The sequence below is a fragment of the Phyllobates terribilis genome, unplaced genomic scaffold (genome assembly GCF_046119375.1).
Source record: "Phyllobates terribilis strain yellow unplaced genomic scaffold, ASM4611937v1 Scaffold_9__5_contigs__length_417890890, whole genome shotgun sequence".
Lineage (NCBI taxonomy): Eukaryota > Metazoa > Chordata > Amphibia > Anura > Dendrobatidae > Phyllobates > Phyllobates terribilis.
This window is the reverse complement of record NW_027362769.1, coordinates 334,539,939-334,567,679: the sequence shown is the minus strand read 5'-3', so window position 1 is coordinate 334,567,679 and position 27,741 is coordinate 334,539,939. Positions and strand designations below refer to the sequence as shown.

At 46.3% G+C, this 27,741-nt stretch overlaps 1 protein-coding gene across 1 annotated transcript in view; it reads right to left on the bottom strand.

The window, feature by feature from the left end:
- NPTX2 (neuronal pentraxin 2) overlaps positions 1-27,741 on the bottom strand; it is a 46,576-nt gene that overhangs the window by 6,310 nt on the left and 12,525 nt on the right. Inside the window, exon 3 of the mRNA XM_073648012.1 lies at positions 23,687-23,931. Within this exon, the coding sequence (XP_073504113.1) occupies positions 23,687-23,931 (245 nt within the window). The remainder of the gene's footprint in view (positions 1-23,686; positions 23,932-27,741) is intronic.

Genomic DNA, 27,741 nt, shown 5'->3' with positions numbered 1-27,741 from the left:
GTGTGGCATCCAATTTTTGGAGGCAAATGGTGCATAAAATCGATAACCATCGAACATGTGCACAGTCCCATAGAATAACATGGGGACAAATGCTATTGGTCAAAGTGACGGATAGCACTCGTCCGATTTATTTAATTCTTTTTTTTAAGAAGGACTTTTAACTCTGCAGAGCTACTATATTGCATATTCCAAAAAAAAGAAATCATCTACATATCTATAGTGGTCTCCTGCTGGACACTGGCAGCTATGACTTGAATAAAGTCCAATTTTTTGGTTAACTTCAGTGAAAACTGAGTTTACCAACAGAGTCAGCTTTGCCAAAAATTAATTTAGTGATCTTGCCAATCTCAAAGTCCATGTTTGACCTTTCTCCATTGGTGCAATATAGTGAGTAAACCCATGCATAGAAAGGTCCTGACTTTTTTTTATAGAATGTCTATTTCCAGGTCCTGTGTATAAGTATCTAAAGCCAAACATTGGTGTCCCATAAAGACTTTGATATATAGATACCCCGTTATACACTGTTGGGATGTCACCATTTTGATAAGTCTCTATCAGTCTTCCTATCTTTCTATATCATATCAACAAGGTTAGAGAGACACTATTTAAAGGGACTGTCAACGGAAAAAAAATATCTTTAGATGTGTTTCATTTATAAAGATGTCCAACTTACTAATATACTTCTAATAGGAAAGGTGGCACAATTTTAAGAAATCAGTGCCAATCCCTGACCCCTGGAACTCTACTTTGTCAAGTATTGGCACTTGACTAGTTGACTAGTGATGTCTGTGAAGGGGCTGTCTGTTTGACTCATTTTAATATCTCAGCCAGCCCCCTTCTCTGTGTATGCATTGGCTATGACGGAGAGTGGGACTGGCTTAGCTATTGAAACTAGTCAGCTAACACACTTACGCACATCTTTGGTCCCATGCTGACCAAAAATGAAGTTCTCTCCTGTGTCTTTTTTCCCCCATTTTTTTAGGAATGTAAGCAGCGGTGCAATTTGAGACTTGTGGGTACCAATATAAAATCTATAATAGGGCTCCTAAATATCAGTGTCTTTAATAGTATTGGTCTCTTTTGGAGGACCTTTGGGACCCCTGACGCTTCAGGGTCCAGGGGCAACTGCATCCCCCTCACCTAGTTACACCCCTAGATATCAGTGGACTAACAACCGACAATTTTGCTGTTTTTATATTTTTTTCGTGACGGCATTTACAATTTGGATTAATTAATTTTATATTTCGATAGATCAGACTATTACAGACACCAAATATGAAATGCGCTTACTCATTTTTCTTCTTTTTCATTCCTTAATTTTCAGATTGGTAAAAGAAAGGGAAATTTGAACCTTTATGTTTTTATTTTTCTATATTTTTTTTAAAAATAATGTACCGTAACTCTTTTCCACTTATTTTTTAGTCTCCTCATGTAACCTGAACCAGTTATCGGTAATCGCTTGTACTACTGCAATGCTTCGGGAAATTAACTATCTCCTATAAAACCCAGTGAGGGGCTTCATAGTAAAACAAAGATTGTAGCCAAGGGGGTCTTCAGTAGATCTCCATATGCTGTAGTAATTTATTGGCACCCCAAAATCGCTTACGTCAATCGGAGCCCTTTAAATGCTGCTGTCAGAGATTGATAGTGGCATCTAAAGGGTTAAACAGCAGTGATAGGAGCTAGCTCTTAGAGGCGGGTGCTAGCTGTATAACACAGCCTGCACCAGCCATTTATGGAGAAGGTTGAATTCAAGAGCACGCTTCAAGCACCTGCATCGAGGGTGGACATATCATTGGCGCAATCTGTGCAGCTGCTCAGGGGGCCACTTCTACCTCCAAAGTAGGTGAACTTTTGCATTATGAAGAGCTATTGGACTATAAAGGGCCCATACTGTATATTGTTCTTGCACAGGGGCCCTTTTCGGACCTCCAATGACCTGTCCCAAATGTGTGGGTGCATGGAGCAGGGTCTACAAGGCTTATTAAGTGGACAATCCCTTTAAGGGAGAAAATGCACAATATGTCTTTACGGCATGTCAATGAGGTGGTGGTCTGATTACTGGGACCTGCACCATTCCGAACTGGAGATGAATTTGGAATATCGCGATCCCCTGTTCCCTGGAGAGAGTTGGCGATATTCATGCCGTCAAAATGCCTTTTTCTTATTTTCGAAGCATTGAGACAATAGCAATGGTTACAAATATTGATTATACTTTTAACTAATTGATTGCCGTTGCTCAAATTTTTGTGTACCCCTCCTTTGTCCTGCACCTCCTCACTTCATTCCAGAATTGGAGCATCGCGTCTTAACATTGGGATGTGGATGCCTCTAAAGCGCCGAGTGCTTTACAATTTTTGGCAGCGCTGGGAATACATTTGAGAAGTATGAATTTACAGCAGCTGGTGAAATCTGTATGCATTTCTGACAATCTGTGAAAATCCCGACCGTCTGAATGGTGCCGCGAGTCTCCTAGCAACATTACTACTATACACCATGGGACTATACGTTTACCGGCTTAATAAGCATTGTGGAAAATACCGCGTCGAAAGTGAATTATACAGTTCATTATTTTTACTATGCTAACACATCTAGCAAAGGGTTTCTTCACGCTCCGCATCGCACTGAAAGTTTATTGCCATTAAAACAAATATCTATTGATCTATAGAATTATCCAGATTTTGGTTTATTCCGTGACTCTCTATGGAAACTGAGAAATCAAGCTGCTGGACGGAGCAAGCGCTGACATCTTGGGAGTTTTTGCTGCCCAGCTATGATCTGTTGTGAACAATAGAGAGAACAGAAGTTCTGCAGCAAAATCATGAACGTACCTCCGAAAAGCCTAAAGATGAAGACAGAATATGTCTGGGCAATGCCAGAAATGTGATGGTACACAAAACTAATTTCAATGCCCCATGGACTCTACGAGTCGATGTGTAACATGGTGCGGGGCGGTAGCCATGGGTGATGTACTCATCTTTTAAGCCCCGGCACCATACATGAAGGTGGGGGTTCTGGCTGGGTGTGTGGACTTGTGCTATGGGGGTGCTACACCCTTGCAGGCTGCATGTAACCAATGTTGATGGTTGGCCAGGACCAGATGTTTGACAGTTCAAAGAGGGAGACCGCCAGTCAAAAATAAACTTTTTACTCAACGATAACTTGGGGGGATTATATACAGAAGATAGTGGGTGCACAACTTAATGAGTATTTGCTTCACAATCAGTACTACAGTCCAGTTAGTAAGAGTCCTATGCTCAACTCTCTGTTCTCGCCTTCTTTCCTCTTAGGGGAGCTACGGTGCCAGCATGGCGGTACATATTTTCTCAGTCTTTGATGCTCTGGAACTCCCGCTTGGTGCATTCTCTTCATCTTATGTACTCTAGGCCCATTACCTCTCTGATTTATAAACTCAGGGTTGTACTTCTAGGTGTCCTTCCCAATGACCCGTCTCTGATCGACCACTCTATTCCTTCAGTCACTTCTCTTCTACTTTCCGCTAGGATCTCACTATCCTTTGTCTCAATCTTTTCTCACTTTAGAGACACCCACATCATGCAGTACTGCTCACATCAGACTTCAGGTCTGCTTTCTATGCACACTGGGCCCTGTCTGACAGGAAACAGCCTCTGTCCTTCAGGTTAGCCCCTACTATTCTGGGCGAGTCCCAATCTTAACTCTAACTGTCCCTATTAACTACCTGTTGCTGGGCAGAGTACACATAAAACATCATTAACGCATATCACTATTCACATTGCACAATGTAACATTACACTTGTTCTTCAAGGGGGAACGTTGGGCAATATGCCCATTTCCTTACATGTTATATGTGTTTGTATGTTATTTCTGGATGATTATGTGTAGTGTTATGTGAATCTGAGAAAAATATTATTTAAAAAAAACAAATCACTCAATGACAGTGTGGTCACCGGTACGACCGGGAAAAAGGGAGAACAGTGATTAGTAAATATATTCAAAAAACTTTCCAAGATCTCTAGAATAACAGATAAAACCTTTATTTTTTGGTTATTTACTTAAAGTGTTGAATTATAAACTGTATATCTGTAACATCCCTGGCGGCGTGCTTGCATGGCTTACCACTTCCCACCATGCAAGACCGCAATCTTACCTATCAGGCCAGGCTGCACACTTTGCTCCAGTACCTGCTGTTTGTATGTCTCTTGTCTGCTGGCTTAGGGCGGCGGCGCTGTAGCTCCTGATTCTTACAGCTACAGTGTGCGCAGTCCTAATGCGTCCCCAGCCTATTGCTGTGAGTCACTGGATACTTAAACCCCCTCCACCCAGTAGGAGGTGCCTGAGCAACACCTTCATTCAGTTTGTTCTGTGCAACTGAGTTGCCAGGTCCTGTCTTGTATCTTGTCTGTTTCCGCCCCTGGGGGCTGTATACCCAGGCCTGCTACCTGTATCTGTGACTTCTAGTCTGTCTCCGCCACCCTGGGGGCTGAGTTCCCAGGCTTGTTCCTGTATCTAATTCCTGGTTCACTTTCTGTCTGAACTGTGTCCTAGCCCGTTGCCTGTTTTTCTCTATGTCTGCGCCTTTCCCTTTTCCTGCAGTGTCTGAACCTGCACCTAACTCCAACTCGTTGTCTCTGTACTTCTGTTTGTGAGTTTTGTGTCCACTCGCTACTTCATTGCAAGTACCTTGTGTGTATCTGGTTCTACTCATTCGGTTTCCCTTCCTCCGTATCTAACTCCTGTGTTCCAGCTGTCTTCTTGTGTTTTCCAGTCTGTTCCATGTGAACAGAGCCCTTTCCTGTCTACCGCATCTGCGGGTTTTGCTCTGCTCTGCTTGTCTACCGCACCTGCGGATTTGCTCTGCTCTGCTTGTCCACCGCACCTGCGGTTTTGCTCTGCTCTGCTTGTCTACCGCACCGGCAGGTTTTGCTCTGCTCTGCTTGTCTACCGCATCTGCGGGTTTTGCTCTGCTATGCTTGTCTACCGCATCTGCGGGTTTTGCTCTGCTCTGCTTGTCTACCGCATCTGCGGGTTTTGCTCTGCTTGTCTACCGCATCTGCGGGTTTTGCTCTGCTCTGCCTGTCTACCACATCTACGAGTTTTGCTCTGCTCAGCTTGTCTACCGCACCTGCGGGTTTTGCTCTGCTCTGCTTGTCTACCGCACCTGCGGGTTTTTCTCTGCTCTGCTTGTCTACCGCATCTGCGGGTTTTGCTCTGCTCTGCTTGTCTACCACATCTGCGGCTTTTGCTCTGCTCTGCTTGTCTACCGCACCTGCGGGTTTTGCTCTGCTCTGCTTGTCTACCGCACCTGCGGGTTTTCTCTGCACTGCTTGTCTACCGCATCTGCGGGTTTTGCTCTGCTCTGCTTGTCTACCGCATCTGTGGGTTTTGCTCAGCTCTGCTTGTCTACCGCATCTGCGGGTTTTGCACTGCTCTGCTTGACTACCGCATCTGCGGGTTTTGCTCTGCTCTGCTTGTCTACCGCATCTGCGGGTTTTGCTCTGCTCTGCTTGTCTACTGCATCTCCGAATTTTGCTCTGCTCTGCTTGTCTACCGCACCTGCGGGTTTTGCTCTGCTCTGCTTGTCTACCCCACCTGCGGGTTTTGCTCTGCTCTGCTCGTCTACTGCACCTGCGGGTTTTGCTCTACTCGGCTTGTCTACTGCATCTGCGGGTTTTGCTCTGCTCTGCTTGTCTACCGCATCTGCGGGTTTTGCTCTGCTCTGCTTGTCTACCGCACCTGCGGCTCCGTTCCTGTGTCCCAGTCTGTACTGGTCCCTATCCTGCCTGCGTTCCTACCTGCCAGTGCCCACCTGTCTGCATACCAGCCATGCCTGCCAATACCCATCTGTCTGCATACCAGCTGTGCCTGCCAGTATCCACCTGTCTGTATGCCAGCCTAACCAGCCTGTTCCTACATTCCCCGGTGTGGGTCAACAGCTGTGACCGGGGTCTGACCTGGAGTAGCACCTGGTCCCTCTGCTCGGTTCCTCCCTGGTTCACGGAGTCGACTGAGCCGCCATGTGACCTGGGTCGGACCGAGTTGATACTTAGTTACGCCTCTCCAGGCACTCCTCAGTTCATGGTACAGTGGGATCACTAATCATGCTCACGCCAGTCAGTCCGGGTGTGTGCGTAACAATATCTATATCATATTAACCTTAAGATATTAATAGAGCTATAAGTTGTGAGGCAGTGACCGGGATCGTATACGAGGGACGTTATATATCCCCCAGAATGTGTACAGAGACCTATTAAATCCATTGGAGTGCATTGCAGTCACAAACTCACCTGTGGCTGCAATGCAGGAATGAAGGTGAGCACTGACCTGGTCAGGCTATCTGGCTAAGGCAGATTAGTAAAACCCGGCAGGGCCTTCATTTCTTGGGGGAGGCTACAGGAAGGCAGTGGGGCGGCCTCCTCCCTCCAACCCGGGTTTTCCAGTGGCTCTTGCCACAGGTCCTTTAAAAACCCTGCACTAAGGATTAGTGTTGTTCAGTGAAGGGACCTGCTAGAAGCATAGCAGGAAAGTTTGGCGGGCCTGTGTGTAGCTGAACCCACGCCTGGGAAGGCTCTGCACCTGTCAGGCTCTGAGCGGCCTGATGCGGCCGTTGCCCACGGCAACCGTTGTTTAAGGACTCATGTTAACCCCCGCTGTGAACCAGAGGACTTTTCTGTTTACCCGTGAGTTGCTGATTAAAGCTGTTTATGTTGGACTTGCTTGGGTCACTGCCTCAGTTACTGCACGGTGTGAATACTGCCGCCTTACAACTAGGTGGAGAAAGCGGGCATTGTGACTGAGGAATACCCCACCAGCAGCTGCATGACTACAATCCGGCCTGCCACCTTTCATCCCCACCCCGTGGACAAAATGGAGGAGCTGTTAAAGCAGCTGGTACTTACCCAGCAGCAGAAGCTGCAGTCTCAGCGGCAACAGCAGGAGCAGCACCAGAGTCTCCAACGGCAACTGCAGGAGCGGGAGCCGCAGTACAATCAGCAGCAGCTGCAGTCTCAGAGGCAACAGCAGGAGCGAGAGCAGCAGTACAAGCAGCAGCAGTTACTGTACCAGCAGCAACAAAAAACAAATGAACTGTTACTGCAACAGATTGCTGCCCTGCGGGAAACGGCCACAACACCGATTCCGGAACGTCGAGAGGCCAGGGACAAGGTTTGCTCAGCGTTGAGGAAGATGGGACCGGAGGATGACGTGGAAGCCTTCCTGACCGTCTACGAACGCACAGCAGAGCAAACCTACCAGCCGGCCAGTGAGCTGAAGTGGTGGCTCCGTTTTTGGTTGGCGATGCCCAGAAGGCATATTTCAACCTCAGTCGGGAGGACGGCCAGGACTATCAGAGGCTCAAAGGTGAGATCCTTGCCCGGCTGGGGGACAATACGTACGAGAGGGCTCAGCGCATGTTTTCATAGGCCTTTGTGGAGACCCGACCCGCCCGGTCTCAGGCTTATGACCTTTTGCAGCTGGTAAAGAGGTGGCTCCAGCCTGAGTCTTTGACTCCAGCCTAGATGGTGGAGAGGGTGGTGGTCGACCGGCTGGTGAGGACTCTGCCAGCCGATATCCAACATTGGGTGGGACAAGGGGACCCCGGCACTCTCGACCAGTTGGTCAGCCTGATCGAGCGCTACTCAGCCATTCAGGACTTTATCCGGGTCTCTGTCCCCTCGCGGCTGTCACGCCGATCCCTGCCAACCCAGGAACCGCGAAGGGGGTCGCGTCCCTCTGCTGAGGAGAGTCAGCACCGTACCCGTGCTGAAGGGGCACCACGGAGTGAGAGTAGCAGGAGACCGGTTCCCTCCCAAACGATCATAAGACCTTTACAGTACCTCCACCATTAGATGCTGGCAGTGTTAAGGGCCGGGACATGTGGTTGCTAACTGTCCCCTGACTACGGAGCCTATGGACTGCGGGTATAACCGCTGGGTTTCAATGTACACCCAGACCGTCTGCACTGCGAGTGCCGACCCCTCGGACAGTGAACCCCAACTGTGCCAGGTATTGGTTAATGGGTACCCCACGCAGGCTCTCCTAGACTAGGGGAGCCTAGTGACTTTGGTGCATGGGTCGCTGGTGGCAGGAGACAACCCCAGTGGACGGACAGTCAGGGTTGTGTGTATCCATGGGGACCTCCGAGAGTACCCAACCGCGGAGGTAGTTTTGTCCACGCCATGTGGCGACATAAAACATGTGGTTGGGGTGGTAAAAACTCTTCCCTATGGGACTGTGTTGGGAAGAGACTTGCCCTTGTTCTGGACTCTGTGGAAATACAAAATCCACTCTCCCCCGGTAAAATTTATTACAGGCGCTGTACCCGGCGAACCCGAGTCGGGGATACCTGCCGTAGGGGTGTCCAACCTAGGGACATTGTGTGACCCCGATAGGTCTCCCCTAGAGGTGCTGGCAGGAGAGGTCGAGGAGACCCCATCAATCCCTGAGCTGGAAGTGTTCCGGGACACGTTTGGGACAGCTCAGCTACAGGATCCCACCCTGACTCGGGCGCTGGAAAAGGTGTTACAGGTAAATGGCGTAGCTCAACAGCCCAGTGCAGATACTGTATTTCCACGCATGGTAGTCAACGGTGAGTTGCTCTATAGGGTAGACAAGATCAGGGACGAGGTCATGGAACAGTTAGTGGTACCTCAGTTGTACCGTCGGGCGGTTCTAGATTTAGCACACACACACCTGCTGGGTGGACACTTAAGGGTTAAAACGACACAAGACCGTATCTTGCAGCGGTTCTTTTGGCCGGGGATTTACGCGGAGGTCCAAAAGTACTGCGAATCCTGCCCCGAATGTCAACTGACCAAACCCACCGCCAATTTCCGTAGCCCATTGGTACCCCTGCCAGTGATAGAGGTACCTTTTGAACGGATTGCAATGGACTTGGTAGGGCCCATTGTAAAATCCGCTCGTGGCCACCAACATATACTGGTGGCCGTCGACTATGCCACCCGGTACCCGGAGGCTATACCGCTACACCACACCTCGGCGAAACTGACTGCACGGGAGCTGTTTGCCATGTTCTGTCGCCTTGGACTACCTAAGGAGATCCTGACGGATCAAGGGACCCCTTTTATGTCCAAAGTGACAAGGGAACTGTGCAAAATGCTAAAAATTAAACAACTGCGCACCTCGGTGTACCACCCTCAAACCGACGGGCTAGTAGAACGGTTCAATAAAACCCTCAAGTCCATGTTAAAAAAAGGTGGTTTCTAAGGACGGAAGGGATTGGGACATGTTGCTACCCTATTTGATGTTTGCCGTCCGTGAGGTACCCCCGGGATTCCGCAGGGTTCTCTCCCTTTGAGTTATTGTACGGCAGACACCCTAGGGGTCTGTTGGACATAGCCAAAGAGACATGGGAATAAGAGCCGACTCCACATAGGAGTATAATTGAAAACGTGGCTAGTATGCAGGACCGGATTGCGGCGGTCATGCCCATCGTGAAAGAACATCTGTTAGATGCCCAGGCAGTCCAGAGGAGCTCATATAATAAAAGAGCCACGGTCAGGTCTTTTAACAAGGGCGATTGGGTATTAATACTAGTACCCACAGCCGAGAGTAAGCTCATGGACAAGTGGCAAGGGCCATATGAGGTTCGAGAAAAGGTGGGGGAGGTAAATTACCGGGTGTATCAGCCCGGAAGGAGGAAACCTGAGCAGCTTTACCATGTAAACCTGCTAAAACCTTGGAAAGATCGAGAGTGTTTAGTTACAGACGTCACTTCGGGCATATCGCCAGAGAGTTCTCTACCTTCAGCCATGGATGCGTCCGGGGGAGAGGTCAGGATAAGTGATGCTCTCACTAAACAGAAACGACAGAAGGCTCGCTCGCTGGTGCAGCAGAATACCGACGTGTTGTCAGAGCTACCGGGTAGGACTACCGTTCTCCAACATTACATTGTCACCGAATAAGGGGTAAGGGTGCGAATGAGACCGTACCGGGTACCCGAAGCCCAGAGGCAAGCTATCACGGCTGAGGTAAAACAAATGCTCCAGTTAGGCGTCATCGAGAAATCACGGAGTGAGTGGGCTAGCCCCATCATACTGATTCCGAAACCAGACGGATCGTTACGCTTCTGTAACGATTTCTGGAAATTAAATAAAGTGTTGAAATTTGACCTATATCCAATGCCCAGGGTGGATGAGCGGATTGAGAGACTGGGGCAGGCCCAGTACTTTACCATGCTCGATCTCACCAAGGATTATCGGCAGGTACCTCTCACAGAATCGGCGAAGGAAAAGACCTTCATAACTCCGGGGGGGCTATATCACTATGTGGTCTTACCTTTTGGGTTACATGGGGCCCCGGCTACATTCCAGAGGCTGATGGACATAGTGCTCAAGCCCCATCAGGAGTACGCGTCCGCGTATCTAGATGATATTATCATCTTTAGCACCGACTGGCATACTCATCTATCCCAGGTACAAGCGGTGCTGGATTCTCACAGAGCTGCGGGGTTAACGGCAAACCCCCAAAAATGTGCGATAGGGCTAGAGGAAGCCCGATATTTGGGGTATGTGATTGGCCGAGGAGTTATCAAGCCCCAAATCAATAAAGTTGAGGCCATAAAAAAATTGGCCTAAACCATCAAGTACAAAGCAGGTGAGGGAGTTCCTTGGCATCCTTGGGTATTACCGCCGGTGTATACCTAATTTTGCTGGGAGAACGGCGGCCCTGACCAATCTCTTGAAATGAAAATCGGTAACGGTTCGGTGGAACCCTCAGGCAGAAGAAGCCTTTCAGTCCACGAAGTTGGCCCTGTGTAGACAGCCGGTCCTCATCAGCCCCAACTTCAAGGAAACCTTAATTTTACAGACAGACGCCTCGGAGGTAGACCTCGGGGCGGAATTGTCACAAAAAGTGAATGGCGAGGAGCACCCGGTCACCTACTTGAGTAGAAAACTTATCCCGGCAGAGAAAAACTATAGCGTGGTAGAGAAGAAGTGTTTGGCTATTAAGTGGGCCTTGGAATCGCTACGTTATTATTTACTCGGGCGTCAGTTCCGCTTGGTGACGGACCACTCACACTTGGTAAGGATGAGGAATGCCAAGCAGAGGAATGCGCGAGTCACCAGGTGGTTCCTGTCACTGCAAAATTTCAGTTTCTCTGTAGAACATCGCCCTGGGAAGTCGCAGGCAAACGCGGATGCCCTGTCCCGGGCACCTTGTATGATGACAAATGTTCAACCCCACAAGTTTGAACAGAGGGGGGATATGTGAGGCAGTGACCGGGATCGTATACGAGGGACGTTATATATCCCCCAGAATGTGTACAGAGTCCTATTAAATCCATTGGAGTGCATTGCAGCCACAAACTCACCTGCAGGAATGAAGTTGAGCATTGACCTGGTCAGGCTATCTGGCTAAGGCAGATTAGTAAAACCTGGCAGGGCCTTCATTTCTTGGGGGAGGCTACAGGAAGGCAGTGTGGCGGCCTCCTCCCTCCAACCCGGGTGTTCCAGTGGCTCTTGCCACAGGTCCTTTAAAAACCCTGCACTAAGGATTAGTGTTGTTCAGTGTTGGGACCTGCTAGAAGCATAGCAGGAAAGTTTGGCGGGCCTGTGAGTAGCTGAACCAACGCCTGGGAAGGCTCTGCACCTGTCAGGCTCTGAGCGGCCCGGCGCGGCCGTTGCCCACGGCAACCGTTGTTTAAGGACTCATGTTAACCCAGCTGCGAACCGGAGGACTTGTCTGTTTACCCGTGAGTTGCTGAATAAAAGCTGTTTATGTTGGACCTGCTTGGGTCACTGCCTCAGTTACTGCACGGTGTGAACACTGTCTCCTTACAAAGTATAGAGTGAATATAAAATAAGATAAGCATATGGTATATTATCCAGAATATAAATAAGACTGTGAGATACATACAATTACAGCATTTAGGAAAAGTAGATTAGATGAAATACTGTAAACTCATAAGTTGGTCTGACGAGACTTGCATTTGTTCCTGGTTATATTAACTCCTAGACAATAAAATATGGAGAATATAAGTAGCACCTGTGCTAAGTCACCTGAAACCCCTCTGAAGGGATCTAAATGTGTACAATATTCTGAAGGGAGTCGGATGATTTATATGACTGACACCTATGGGCAACTTTCATATTGTATATGAAATAGATGGAGATCTGTATTACCGGATCTACCAATAGAAGGCACATTAGATATTAATATATTAAAAACCATTTCACCTTGCTGTATTTGTGAGGAAGAAAGGAAAATGCAGTTTGCAGCAGCAGCATATACTGTGGAAAAGTCAGAAGATCTTGTTCTCGTGCATTGTCTGACTGGGTTCCACACTCCATCTGTGCTGTACTCAACTGCCAGAGGACTAACCATGTGACTTAAGCAAGACCCACCCATTGGGAAGTTGCACTACTACAACTTAGTCACATCACTCTGTCCAAGTGTTCACAGTTGAATTCTGCTACATTGCTTCCTTATAAGAAAGGATTGTCTCAGACAGAGGAAGATTCAGGAGAATGTGGGCCCAGTGGAGAATATTGCCCACATGCAGACCTGGAAAATGTGACGTAACAAGACACACATGATTGTATACTACACACACAAACACTAACACTTCGGTGAGAAGGTCACTGGTAAAATATGCTCCACTATGTGCTAAGAGGTGTTAATAAGCCATATTAAGTGCTGAGTTTTGTGAACAGCTGAAGAGTGAGTGGAAGACTGTTCACTATATCTCCATCCCAGGGTGTGGTCGAGAAGGTTAAATACGGAGCCTTTGGACTCATTAAGTGTTTGGTGGGTCTGTAGATGAAAGCTCCAGAGCTGTTTTCTTGTTCCCCTGAGCGGGTGGATCGCCGTAGCTACGTATCCTATTTTGTTTTCCCATTATGCCAAGAGGGCGGTGCTTGTTTATTTAACTCTGCACTGGTTTATGCAGCACGTTTTAATAAACCAGGTGTTCCTGTGTCTACCTCTTCAAGAGTCGAGTTCATCTACCACACTGCCCAGAGCAGACCTACAGGAAGAACCGCTCCAAAACCCAGATTTAGTATTTTACGTAGATGGTAGTTGTCATAGATAAACAGATACAGGTGAATTAAATTCTGGGTTTGCCTTAGTAGATGAACATGATATGATTCATACAAAAGCAGTAGGTACTTCACACTCCGCACAGAAAGCACAAATAGTGGCACTTACACAAGCATGTCAGTTAGGGGAAGTAAAACAGATTAACATTTACTCAGATTCGAGGTACGCTGTTGGCATAATACATGACTTTGGTACCATCTGGAAGATATGAAACTTTCTCACGGCAAGTGGGTCTCCCATAAGCAATGCAGAAGAAATTGTAAACTTACATGATGTGGTACATCTCACAAAGGAAATTTCTGTAATCAAGCGTCAGGCTCACTCTACTGGAGAAGATCCAGTAGCCAAAGGTAACAACAGAACAGATGCTGCTGCCAAAACAGAAGAACCAAAATTCAAAGGTTTCATTAATGAGCCTGGTGACAATACCAGAGTGGGAAAAACTAAAAACAATGAAAAATAACTGTTCTCCACAGGAAAATGTCCAATGGAAGAATAAAGGATACACCCAGGTTTTGAATGGCCTCTGGAAAGATTGTGAAGGAAAACCAGTGGCCCCCAAATACTTGCTGACAACGCTAGCAGATGCCACCCATAGTTTATCCCATGGAAGTAAAATGCGGAATTTGGTTTTTACATACTGGTGGATTCACAGCAGCTGTGAAAAAGAAGTGTCTGTCGTGTCAAACTTGCCTCCAGCAAAAACGCTGGAGGAGCAGTGAAAGCACCACCTTCACACATTTGATCAACTAAGGGTCCTTTCCAAAACCTACAGGTGGATAATATTCAACTACCAAAAGTGGATAGACTGCGATATGTCTTGGTGTGTGTTGATAAATTTTCAGGATAAGTAGAGGCCTGCCTCACAACTGCCTCAAACACTGCCTCACAAACAGCAGACGTCACAGCATCAAAAATGTGTAAATAATTTGTCTGTAGGTTCAGTATGGTATTCTCCAGGTGATTTCAAGTGATCATGGTCTCAAGGTCCTGCATTCACTTGATAGGTCTTCCAAAAGGTTTGTTCTATAATAGGGTAAACAACAATTGCATACTCCTTACCACCCACAAGCTAGTGGGAAAGAAGAAAGGTATAATCAAATAATAAAAGAGAAACTGGCCAAATGTTGCAGACAAACAAGGATGAAATGGCCAGATGCTCTGCCTTTGGTACTCATGGATATATGGACCAAACAATGTGGTCCTTTGCAATTATTTCCTTTTGAAGTTTTGTATTGGAAATTTCCTAATCATCCGCTTTCACACCCAGAAACTGCTCACGTCGCTCAAAACACTTTGGTTGTGGACTACGTCTTATGTTTACTACAACAACTGAGAGACGTTAGCCGGAGCGTTCATCAACAACAGCCACAAACCAACCTATCCTGTCACGAGGTGCAGCCAGGAGTCTACGTGTTAGTGCATAAGTTCTTAAGATCTGGTTCTCTTACAGAGCGGTGAGAGGTTCAATATCAAGTCCAGTTGACCTACTAGTGTCAAAGCAGAAGGAAGAGGGACTTGGATTCACGCATCACACTGCAATCGTGTGCAACCACATGTAGGGTGAAAACACTGTCTATGTCATCAAAGGAGGAGCTAGCTCACATCAACAGCACCACACACCTTGAGCTGCACCCCCTGTAAGTGATTTAAGTGGTCTGAGATGAAGCAGAGATATGCTTCCCTCAGGCTGCCACCTAAGCTGCTGCTGAAACAGCTGAAGATCACTCTAGCGCTGTTCTTCCTTCGCGTGAAGAGGACACGAAGAAGCTAAGAAGAAGATGTCACTCTATGAGCAGTTGTTTGGTCCACGGCCGAGCAAAAGACTCTGGGGAGCGGTGATAAGCGCATGGTGCATTATGGTGATAATTGTGATTACACAACTCAAATATGTACGCTATTTTTCCACAGATCCTGCAGATCCTGAAGGAGATTCCTATTTCCCTCTTGAAGGGCAAACTCAAGAGGGACGGAAGAAATGAAGCCTGTCTGACGTGCATGATAGTATTGAGTCCTATGAAGCCAGGTGTATAGTATGGTTCTTTGATCAAAGAAAGTTCCTGAGGGATAAAATAGACTTACAAACACATTTACAGGAACCAAGGGATAATAAGCTGTTAAATATGCATGACACCATAGCCAGACGTATAGCAATGAAAGATTATTGGATATGCACACATTCACCCATATCATCCAAGCCTATCCTAGCCACACCTGTCCTCATAGATGAGCTAATTCTGGATGAAATCTTTACTTTTCCTACAAACCTCAGTGTCTTCCAGGTACAATAACACAAGGGTATCCCTTTCTGTAGCTGGATGGACCGCTCCACCTCAATGGGTAGGAATCAGGGACTTATCTCTGATGTCCCCTCACAATATTGCTGTCTGCGGCTGAGGGTCTACCAGTATCAGATGCAATAGAGTTAACATAAAGGATAATAACTTGGGGACAATACCAATAGATCTGGACACCCTGCAGATAATATTTCTACCTAGTCGAATTCCTTATGAAACTGATGATACTGAATCTGCAATATTTTGGGGGCTAGTATACGAATTAACAGATAAAACTTCTAATTTGTTGCATGATATGACGGATATCTCGATGTCCGGATATGACGAGCTACAGAATAACTGCAATGAGGCGGTAAGATGCATACTAAGGTTCTCCTGGTGTACATCTCCGAGATTGCTGCCTCAGAAATTTCCTACAGGTTATTATCACATTTAGGGGGTGAACATATCATACTTCCTGAGAATATGTATTATGTTTGTGGTGCCTTTGATTACAAATTTCTGCCTTTTGATGGAGTTGGTTCATGTACCTTAGCAAGGTTGACTTTGGCTACATGGACGGTCTCGAATGAGGAGATAGATCTTGATTAGAGATGAGCGGTGTTCGACTAGAACTGTTCGCCAATCTCAAATTCAAGCTGTTTTGGGCGGTGTTCGAGTCGTTCGACAAACGCGAACGATTTGCAAAAAATTCGGCTGTTCGAGGTTATGTTCGATAACTGTTCATGCACCAAAAGCGTGTCCTGCATGTCTGGCGTTATTTAGAGCACCAATCATGCAGGGATTGTCTGCCACTCACTGTAATGCCACAGCCATGGTGGTTGTGGCATTACAGTGGTTGCCCAAATCGATGGGAACAGTGCTCACAGTGAAACACAAAAAGCCGGCAATTCAGCAGCGGCATACACCGGTGCCCGACAATTTAGAACAGAAAGAATAGAGCATCACACATAGATTAGATAGATAGAAACATGTCAGTCACATATATAACTACAGTGACAGTGTTGGTTACTGTACTTGTCATTTAGTGTTAAAGGATTTATTAAAAAAAATATTAGTGTTTTCATGCACTGTCTCTTTAAAAAAGCCGCCAGCAATTCAGCATCGGTACCCGACAATTTATAACAGAAAGAATAGAGCATCACACATAGATTAGATAGATAGAAACATGTCAGTCACATATATAAGAAGTACAGTGATAGTGTTGATTACTGTACTTGTCATTTAGTGTTAAAATAAAGGATTTATTAAAAAAAAATTTGTCGTGGGGTTCCCCGTAATTTTAGTCTCTAGCGGAGGTTAAGCAGACAGCTGGGGCAGATGTTTGAAGCCTGGGAAGGGGGTAATACCCACGGAGCTTCCCAGGCTACTAATATCAGCCCCCAGCTGAATGCCTAGCCTTTACTAGCTATCAAAATGGGGGACCCCCAAAAAAATGACGTGGGGTTCCCCCTATTTTAATAGCTAGCAAAGGCTAGGCAGACAACTGGGGGCTGATATTAAAAGCCCAGGAAGGGTGCCATGAATATTGGCCCCCTCCCAGGCTAGAAACACCAGCCGTCAGCCGCCCCAGAAATGGCGCATCCATAGGATACGCCAATTCTGGCACTTAGCCTCGCTCTTCCCCCTGCCCTGTAGCGGTGGCAGTGGGGTAATAGGGCTGGGGTTGATGTCAGCTTATAATGCCAGCTGACATCAAGCCCAGGTTAGTAATGGAGAGGCGTCTATAAGACACCCACATTACTAACCCCATAGTCAAAGTTAAAAAAAAACACAAACAGCCAGAATAAAGTCCTTTAATTGAAATAAACACACAATTCTTTATTGTTCTAAATTAAACCATACTTACCATCACGCCTATTCCAGCTGAAGCCAACGATCTCCTGCAATAAAAGTAAAATAATAAAGCAACATCATCCTTACCTTTCCATGGTTCCCACGACAGCTTCAGCTCTGCTACATTCACATGACAGGCTGGACAGCAGCAGAACGCTGCCATCCAGGTTGCCATGCGGCAGACACTGAGAAGCGCAGGCATGCTTGCGCTCCTCAGTGTCTGGCTGTGACGGCATAAAGATGAGCCGAGGTCATGTCCAATGAACTCAGCTCACCTCATGCACGTCACTGACAGCGTGGGAAAATTCTCAGCGCTCAGCGCTTCAGCAGGAGAATTCTCCCACGCTGGGATGGCATTGAGATGACAGGCTGGATGGCAGCTGAGCGCTGCCATCCAGCATGCCATCCTTCATAGACACTGCAGAGCGCAGGCATGTGCCAATTTTTTTTTTAATAAATCCTTTATTTTAACACTAAATGACAAGTACAGTAAACAACACTATCACTGTACTTCTTATATATGTGACTGACATGTTTCTATCTATCTAATCTATGTGTGATCCTCTATTCTTTCTGTTATAAATTGTCGGGTACAGATGCTGAATTGCCGGCCGGCTTTTTTAAAGAGACGGTGCATGAAAACACTATTATTTTTTTAAATAAATCCTTTAACACTAAATGACAAGTACAGTAAGCAACACTGTCACTGTACTTCTTATATATGTGACTGACATGTTTCTATCTATCTAATCTATGTGTGATGCTCTATTGCTTCTTGTCTAAATTGTCGGATACCGGTGTATGCCGCAGCTGAATTGCCGGCCGGCTTTTTTAAAGAGAGTGTCTTCTGAGCAGTTTGTCAGCTTTTGGACACCTTTGATGGTGTTTTCTATGTGTTTCTATGCGTTTTTGTTTGTCTGCCATTGGTTTTAACGGTGTTTGACGGTGTACTAAGGTGTTCGACGAACAGTTCCACGAACATCCCGGTGTTCGACGAACCGAACCGAACCCGAACACTACGGGGGTGGCTCAACACTAATCTTGATCACATACCAAGACATATGATGCAAAAAGAAAGGGTCCAAAGTAAACCATTAGTACATACTCCTTTGTACACTATATTTGGTCTAACTCTCACTATCACTGATTTAGCCACACACAACATTGAACAACTGGTTGAACTTTTCGGTAACGTTACAGATGGTAACCAGACACGATTCTATGGGAAGGTGCTAAATCAACATACCATAGTACCAGATTATCTGACAGCCAGTCAAGGGGGTATGTGTCAAATATTTGTGGGAACTGTATTGATGCAATCTTCTCTGTAAAAGTTGACAAACACATAGCTAAAGCCATGGAATTAAAGGAAAAATTCAGAGGAGAAAGCCCCCAGGAGGATGTCCTTACCCTGGGTAACTGGTTCCAATGGTTAAATCCAACAAACTGGTTTAAAGGAACGGGAGGATGGATCACTGGTGTAGGACATCTGATTCCACAGATCTGCCTTATAGCTATTGTCCTTGCCTTCATAATAAAGATGTTAAAATGGATCCTCATCAGATTCCGCAGACCCAAAAACATCCTTAATGTACATCTTTTTCCCTCCACTGAAGACTCGGAAGACTTTTAACTCCTCCTCCTTATACTTTTCCCAGAGAAGGCCGACGATACTACTGCTTCGATGTAGAAGTTTAAGTGATGATATTAATTATCAGAGAGAGGAAAATGATAAGAAATTAATAACGATATAATAAATCTACCTCACTCATCTAATATATATAATCGTCTTATCCCGTCTGTCTGTCTGTCTATCTGTCTGTCTGTCCTTCTGTCCAGGAAATCCCGCGTCGCTGATTGGTCCGGCCGCGGCCAATCAGCGACGCGGGATTTCAGAAAAAAGATGGCGGCCGTTAGCGGCTCATCTGCCGCACGGAGGTCAGCGGCGAAGCAGCTGGGAGATGACCGGCGCTAGCCGGTCATCTCCTGGCTGCTCGAAGCAGAAGGACCCCGACCGGCGGCGCCGCTGACCTCCATGCGGCTACCGTCAGGACGGCTGGCCGCGACCAATCAGCGACTTTGGCGCCAAATTTAAACACGCTCTCCGGTCCTCACTAACATGGTTCGCTGATTGGTCCCGGCCGCTGGCCGTGATCAATCAGCGATATTGGCGCCAAATTTAAACACCGCTCTGCTGATTGGTCGAGGTCGCTGGCCGCGACCAATCAGCATTATTGGTGCCAAATTTAAACTCCGCTCTGCACAGAGGTCAGCGGTGATGCAGCTGGGAGATGACCGGCGCTAGCCGGTCATTTCCCGGCTGCTCGCAGCAGAAGTACCCCGACCGGCGGCGCCGCTGACCTCCATGCGGCTACCGTCAGGAGATCAGCGGCTAGGGCCGCTGATCTCCCAACGGCAAGTGTGAAGGGAGGCTCCTCGGTCCTCACTAATACGATCCGGCCGCGACCAATCAGCGATAGTGCCGCCAAATTTAAACACTGCTTGGCTGATTGGTCGCGGTCGCCAGCCGCGACCAATCAGCGATTTTGGCGCCAAATTTAAACACCGCTCTGCTGATTGGTGGCGACCGCCGGCCGCGACCAATCAGCGATATTGGCGCCAAATTTAAACACTGCTTTGCTGATTGGTCGCGGCCGGCGACCGCGACCAATCAGCGATTTTGGCGCCAAATTTAAACCCTGCTTTGCTGATTGATCGTGGTCGGCGGTCGCGACCAATCAGCGATATTGGTGCCAAATTTAAAGACCGCTCTGCTGATTGTTCGCGGTTGCCGGCCACGACCAATCAGCATTATTGGCGCGAAATTTAAACTCCGCTCTGCACAGAGGTCAGCGGTGATGCAGCCGGGAGATGACCGGCGCTAGGCGTTCATTTCCCGGCTGCTCGCAGCAGAAGTACCTCGACCGGCGGCGGCGGTGCTTTGCTGATTGGTCGCGGCCGGCGACCGCAACCAATCAGCGATTTTGGCGCCAAATTTAAACACCGCTTTGCTAATTGATCGCGGTCGACGGTCGCGACCAATCAGCAATATTGTCGCCAAATTTAAAGACCGCTCTGCTGATTGGTCGCGATCGCCGGCTGCGACCAATCAGCGATATTGGCGCCAAATTTAAACACCGCTCTGCAGAATTGGTCGCGGTCGCCGGCCGCGACCAATCAGCATTATTGGCGCTAAATTTAAACTCCGCTCTGCACAGAGGCCAGCGGTGATGTAGCCGGGAGATGACCGGCGCTAGCCGGTCATTTCCCGGGTGCTTGCAGCAGAAGTACCCCGACCAGCGGCGGCGGTGCTTTGCTGATTGGTCGCGGCCGGCGACCGCAACCAATCAGCGATTTTGGCGCCAAATTTAAACACCGCTTTGCTGATTGATCGCGGTCGGCGGTGGCGACCAATCAGCAATATTGTCGCCAAATTTAAAGACCGCTCTGCTGATTGGTCGCGACCGCCGGCCGCGACCAATCAGCGATATTGGCGCCAAATTTAAACACCGCTCTGCTCAGAGGTCAGTGGTGATGCAGCCAGGAGATGACCTGCTCGCAGCAGAGTTCCCCCGACCGGCGGTGCTTTGCTGATTGGTCGCGGCAGGCGACCGCAACCAATCAGCGATTTTGGCGCCAAATTTAAACACCGCTTTGCTGATTGATCGCGGTCGGCGGTTGCGACCAATCAGCAATATTGTTGCCAAATTTAAAGACCGCTCTGCTGATTGGTCGCGGCCGGCAGCCACGACCAATCAGCAATTTTGGCGCCAAATTTAAATACGCTCTCCGGTCTTCACTAACACAGTTCGCTGATTGGTTGCGGTCGCCGGCCGCGACCAATCAGCTATTTTGGCGCCAAATTTAAACACCGCGTTGCTGATTGATCACAGTCGGCAATCGCGACCAATCAGCAATATTGGCGCCAAATTTAAAAACCGCTCTGCCGATTGATCGCGACTGCCGGCTGCGACCAATCAGCAATTTTGGCGCCAAATTTAAACACGCTCTCCGGTCTTCACTAACACAGTTCGCTGATTGGTCGCGGTCGCCGGCCGCGACCAATCAGTGATATTGGCGCTAAATTTAAACATTGCTTTGCTGATTGGTCGCGGCCGGCAACCACGACCAATCAGCTATTTTGGCGCCAAATTTAAACACCGCTTTGCTGATTGATCACAGTCGGCGGTCGTGACCAATCAGCAATATTGGCGCCAAATTTAAAAACCGCTCTGCTGATTGGTTGCGACCGCCGGCCGCAACCAATCAGCGATATTGGCGCCAAATTTAAACACTGCTTTGCTGATTGGTCGCGGTCGCAGGCCGCGACCAATCAGCGATTTTGGCGTCAAATTTAAACAACGCTCTGCTGATTGCACCCGGTCGGCCGCATACATATTCTAGAATACCCGATACGTTAGAATCGGGCCACCATCTAGTCCTTTTAATAAAAACCATAAATATACCCTTTTGCTTAGTCAGCTTAGCTTCAAAGAACATTTAGTTAAACAATCTTCTCTACGGAACTGTCACAAAAGGTGTGTGAAAGACAAAATGCACCACAAAGGGAAGTGTGGAAGGGTGCTCAGACTCTAGGGAAAGGGGGGAGTGGAGACCTCCTAGGCTGATCGGATATCACCCTATCTCCACTAACGTCCCTATATTTGTTCCTCACCAATTACCGCACGTGAACCTAAACCCTGTATTTCCCTAGCGCTTGGCCTTGGATAGGGAAGGGGGATGAGCACTAGTCACTCCCCACTAACAACTAAAGACAACAAGGGAGACAACAAGGGGAAAAGTAGCTTAGCTTTAGCTGACTTCAGAGAGATAATTCCAAGCGTCATCCTAGCACCACAGACGAAGATAGCAGTATGAGAGCTCCAAGCATTCACAAGGAAACATGTGAGTATCGCGGGCACCTTCCAGCTGCAAAGTAAGACTATTTAAACACCCAGGCCAGGGTGTCAATTAGCAGGAATGATGTAGCTGCTGGGTCCTAGAGTGAAACAGCTAAGAAGGTGTCTGTAATGCCAAACGAAGAGATCTTCTGCAACCAACTGCAGGGCGACTGTCTGACACACCCGTGACAGGAACAAATTTGTAATTTTACTATAAAAATCTGCCCCCAACATAATGGAGGCATTTCTGTTCTATCCATGATCAGAGCTCTTGTAGCTACCATAATCTTTAATCTATAGAAAGACAGTTGTGACATCATCCTTGGGAGACTGAGAAGTTATTCCTTATCACCTTACTCCTAGAGATCACAGGGGTTCCTGCCTTTAGATCTTATCAATGTGGATCTGTTACCAGATTTCACAATACAAACGGCATACATTATTATACAGATCTCTTAAACCTGATGAAACTGGTGTACTTACTTTGAAAATCCATGTCAAAATTACTGTATAACACTTTTGAAAAGTTTAAACTCAGTTTCTGCCCAACTAGCCTGATTGCTACAGAGATAAAAAGAAAAAACACTGGGGCGCTCCTCTAAGGTGGTATGTCCTAGGTGCTCAGGTGTGGGAGCGGTGCTATTGTGTAATTACTCTAATCATTGCATACAGTGAAGACTGACTTAAGGTAGTTCCTCCTTGCTGAATCTCAAGGACCGACATGGTCCCATCAGAAGTATCTGTACATAGCAAAGTGGAAAAGCACAGTGTAGGTTGTGGGCGTCAAAAACTGTAGGATGGCAGCTGGCAAGAACCAAGCGTGGGACCACTATTGGTTTAAGATAGAATTTACTGACATTTCAAAAGTGAACCACTTTGATCCTTGGGCCAACCAGCCCACACTGCACTTTTCCAATTTGCTATGTACTAACACCCACCGTGATTGACAGCTCCTCAGTGCCCCTCCTCCTTGCTGAGATCTCACACTGCTCACTACAACCTGCAGTTATCAGTCAGACTGGGTAGATGGGGGAGACTGAATAAACTTAAACTCATGAGTTCGCTCTGTCTTGAATGAGCTCATGAGTCTAAGTTTATTCCGTCTCCCCCACTTATCCTGAATGACAGCTGCAGCTTGTAGTGAACAGTGTGAAGTCACAGTCACAGCAGGGAGGAGGGACACTGAAGAGCTGTCAATCTGGTTAGGTAGGCAGTGATTGAGATTAAACTCTTAAAAAGTGTTATATAGCCATTCTGACATGGATTTTCAAAGTAAGTACACCAGCCTCATCAGGTTTAAGAGTTCTATTTCATAATGTATACAGTTTGTATTGTGAAATCTGGTGACAGATCCACTTTTAGGCACTTTCCCACTTACTTGTTTTCCATTAGTCTCCAACCCCTTTGTCTTGATTGACAGCTCTGGCTTTACAGGAGCCAGAGAAGGGTGGAGATACATGGAAAACTAGTAGGCACTGAAATTTTTGGCCACACCAAGGGTGCACCGAGCAGCTGTGCTTGGTTTGAACAGTCATTTTATGCTGATAGATGCGCTTTAAAAACATACACACAAGCAAGAAGGGACTCTTCAGGGGTGCATGCTGTACATACCTTATCATTAATCAGTAGTTCAATAGGGTGATTGCCCCACTCAATCAGCACAATCTCGTTGGCTTGGCCTTGTACAGCATAGGAGAATGGGGTCCCGATACCAGGCGATGCACTGGACTTTAACCACATGCAGATTGTAAGTGCAAACAGCTCTGGCAGAGTCTTTTTAATCTTCCCATATAAATAATTGGTACGAAGTGGGAGAGAAACCTTGAAGTCATCGGGTGATTTGAACGCACTGCTCCCTGTCAGAAAAACACAAGGTTAAAACAAAATTGAATCTGTTCAAGGAATCATTTCAATTGAAACTGGCATAAAATGTAGATGCAAAATCATTGGCACATGAGCGACTTCACTGCTAGTCGAGCTCTGATTGCCATGTTCTGTCAGGATTTCTGTTGCCCTTCTACAGTTTGACCACTAGTGGCCACTATTGTTCATTTTAATAATTTTGCTGCAGTTTCATTCTTTACCACTGTAGGCTGCTGTTGTGTTCTGCTATTGCCCTTTACCAAGATGGCGGATTCTGAATCTATGGAATCCATCTTGTTTCCTGTTTGGGCCTACTTAAAGCCACATGGAACACTCACTTATTGCTTGAGTATTGTGTCTAGCTGTTAGCCTAGTTTCAGTCTCCAGCTCCTGAACATTCTTACCCAGATTGTTCTAAGTCATTTACGGATTGTTTTTTTAACTCCTTGCTAACTTCAAGAACTTCTACTACCACTCGCACAGAACCATGGGGATTTGAAGGTTGTTCTCAATCTCTTTCCAAGCTCCCGTCTTCTTGGCTTCCTGATCGCTGATGGCGGTGCATTCATGATTGATTGACAGTTTGGATGAGTAGCATTGTCATGCCACTGGCCCCAACAGTGATTTCTCCAATTCTGGAAGTTGAGATCTTTCCAGCTTCAGAGAAGCACCATAGCAAAGAGCTTGTATGCACTCAACCCTTTGATAGGAGACCGATCACCACAGGTAGAAGGGAGAAGTGACCAGTCTCCTACCCAACAATCACAGTACTTACAAGCTCTTTGCCATAGTGATTGGAAGTGCTTCTCTGAAGCTGGACAGATCACTGCCAGCTTCAGTGATCCTGCTCTCCTCCGATTCTGCCTCGGCTTCCAGAATTGGAGAAATCACTATTGGGGCCAATGGAATGACAATGCTACTCATCCAAACTGTCAATCAATCATGAGCCCACCGTCCTCAGCAATCAAGAGGCCAAGAAACCGGGAGCTTGGGGAGAGGTTGAGAACAACCTTCAAATCCCCATGGTTCTGTGCATGGTTATTTGGTACCTCCATACAGCAGAGGTTTTTGGTGAATATCTACAACTGCAAAAAACTATTTTTTAGATGGATTCCCATAAATCCAATATGGAAATGCTTGTATGCCAGAAAATAAAATCAGTACATACATATTTATATGACTTTATTGTATATTTATATAATAGATATATGATAAAGTCATATAAAAGTACAATATGGCCATGGCCCCATAGAGCTGTACGGCTGAGATATAAGTCAGCCAATCTAAACAATTTAGGTGGGATCAGCTTATGATGTTGTTAATATGGGACTTCCTTAACTTTACCTTGATGGTAGATGTTGATGGGAAGAGAGATTGAAAATGATGGATTTCAACAAGCAAAATGTTTTGTTTCTGAAAGTAAGAAATCAAAGACGTATGGAGACCTAATTGGATTAGCAGACGCAATGGTCGGTATGGAATTCAAGATAAAAAGCCTAGGTATGCTTCTATATCAAATCAAAGTCAAAAATAGGTAAAGTAGGGCCCCGAGGGAGCCTAGGGGTGCTGTTTTGAAAAATTGAAGAACTTGAATGTTGCATAAACAGTATATATATATAGATATAGATGTAGATATATATATTGTAGGGGTTCACGGTCTCAGGTGGGCACTAGAGTTCCCACAGGCACCGGGTTCTTGTGTCCAAACTGTGTGAGGTTTATTAAACTCCATAAACTTTCACGCTTCTCAAATGAAAAACAGCCTTTTTCTGGCACAAACGAAATAACAAAAATCAAAGTGTTTTCTCAAGGAAGGCAAAGAAACAACGGGTTCTCACCCAAACAGCAATAAAGATTTTGCTTTAGGCTCAGTGTGATCACCATTATCGGTTATTTTCCAGCTCCAACATGTCACACCCATCTGAGCCAACCCAGCTACCTTTTATAGGACCTGCAAGCCCTGGATTGGAATGTATGGGAGCGACCATTCCCACCCAATCTCCTTTGGTCGCTCCTAAATCCCGGACCCAAAATCCGGTCCACTAAAAATCCTCTCAGTAACTAATTGCTACCAGAGCACTCTCTTCCAGGACTTACATCACCCAGGCCAAGCACACCTGCTATCCAGGACTTTACCTCCTGCTTTCCTACTACATATATATATTTGTACTGTATCTGTGCACTTTCATATCACTACGTCACTCATTGTCTGTTAACTTTCCGTGTTCCTATTATTATCATATAGATGGAAACATTCGCCTTCTGCTTCCTGACAATATCTCATACTTCTCGTCTCTTTTATATCTCGTACAGAGATTAAATGTTCTTAAATATTCCTGTGACTCCTAAATCAGTGATCTGAAAAATGGAAAACCTAATTTGTCTACCTTCCAGAAACATAATACACTTTTATAGCAGATCAAAGCCACTTTACATTAAGTAACGCAGAAACGCTTCACATTCCCTCGTACAAAGAACGTACTTTATATAGATATTAGATATCACGGCCTTCAGGACTCACAGTTATACACTGGGCTTGGTTCATCCACGCTAACAGAAAAAGCAGGCAGACTTTGGGCAATGAGGCCAATTTTGGTAACTCAGACCCATTTTTTGCTTCACTCTGATTGGTTGCTCTCATTCCCCGCTAGGGTATATACCTTTGGGTATGTGCATTATACTATATTCGGAACTTGCAAGAAAAACTACAGGGTGCTCTTACTGAGCATGCCTGCACTAGTATCAAATGTTTTCTATGAAATTTCTGGTTTAGTTAGCGTGGTTTAAAGGAGTCCAGAATGGAGCCAACCTGTACTCGATAGGTTGTCTCGAGTTCAGAAATTATATCGTTTTCGTAAAAACATGCAACTTTGCAAACTACCCCTTATTTAAAATCCTGTCTGTTCTCCAGATCGGAGGGATTTTTAAATTATATAGTGGACAGCTAGTTGTTAAGAGTAGTCGATTAGCTTGGCAAAGAGCTTACAGCGTGAGCAGGCTATTTGCTTTAGATTGCTGAATCCCAACAGCTTCAGCCCCCCTGACAAAGTAGGGCGAAACGCGCGTTGAGGTGGCAGTGACACTCAGAAACCAGACACATTGCATGCAAGCATTTATAACTTATTTTGCATATTCAACAGATCTATTACCTTATGGGGGATAATTGATATACCCCTCTTTCTTATGGTACTCACTGTCTTGTTAGTCATACAACTACGATTGCATCTGCATGTACTAGATTATTCATGTAGTGTATCCCCGCACACAGTGCAGCATCTTGCTTTTATTCATTACCTAATGATTTTATATTTGTGTAATATGGAATAAAATATTTATGGGCACATTATACTTCTTTCTTTGGGCTCGTCTTATGCCCTATTCATTTCTAATGTTATTCATGCTATTGGCGTTCTAGTCCTAGTTACTTTTATAGTGAATCTGCAATGGGAAGTTTGGGGGTTTTATGTGGGCAAAGCCTTTCGTTGCGAAACACGCGTCGGGTGTGGTGGGTCCCTGGTTTGGTGCACTGCAGGTAATTTTACCTCTATTACTTTTTATCTTCATATGCATAATCCTCTTATATTTTGGTTTATTTTATGCAGGTCATGCTGTGACTTACTGCTATACAATTGAATATTATTCATTATCCCTAATTATGACGTTTGATCTGCTTTTTTCACTTTACATTGTTTGACACTATGTCTTTATTTATTGGAATATATATCATATGTTATTGACTTTCAATATACGCTACTATCCAGGTGTACCCACCTTTTTCTTCATCTGTATCTCCCATTTGTACT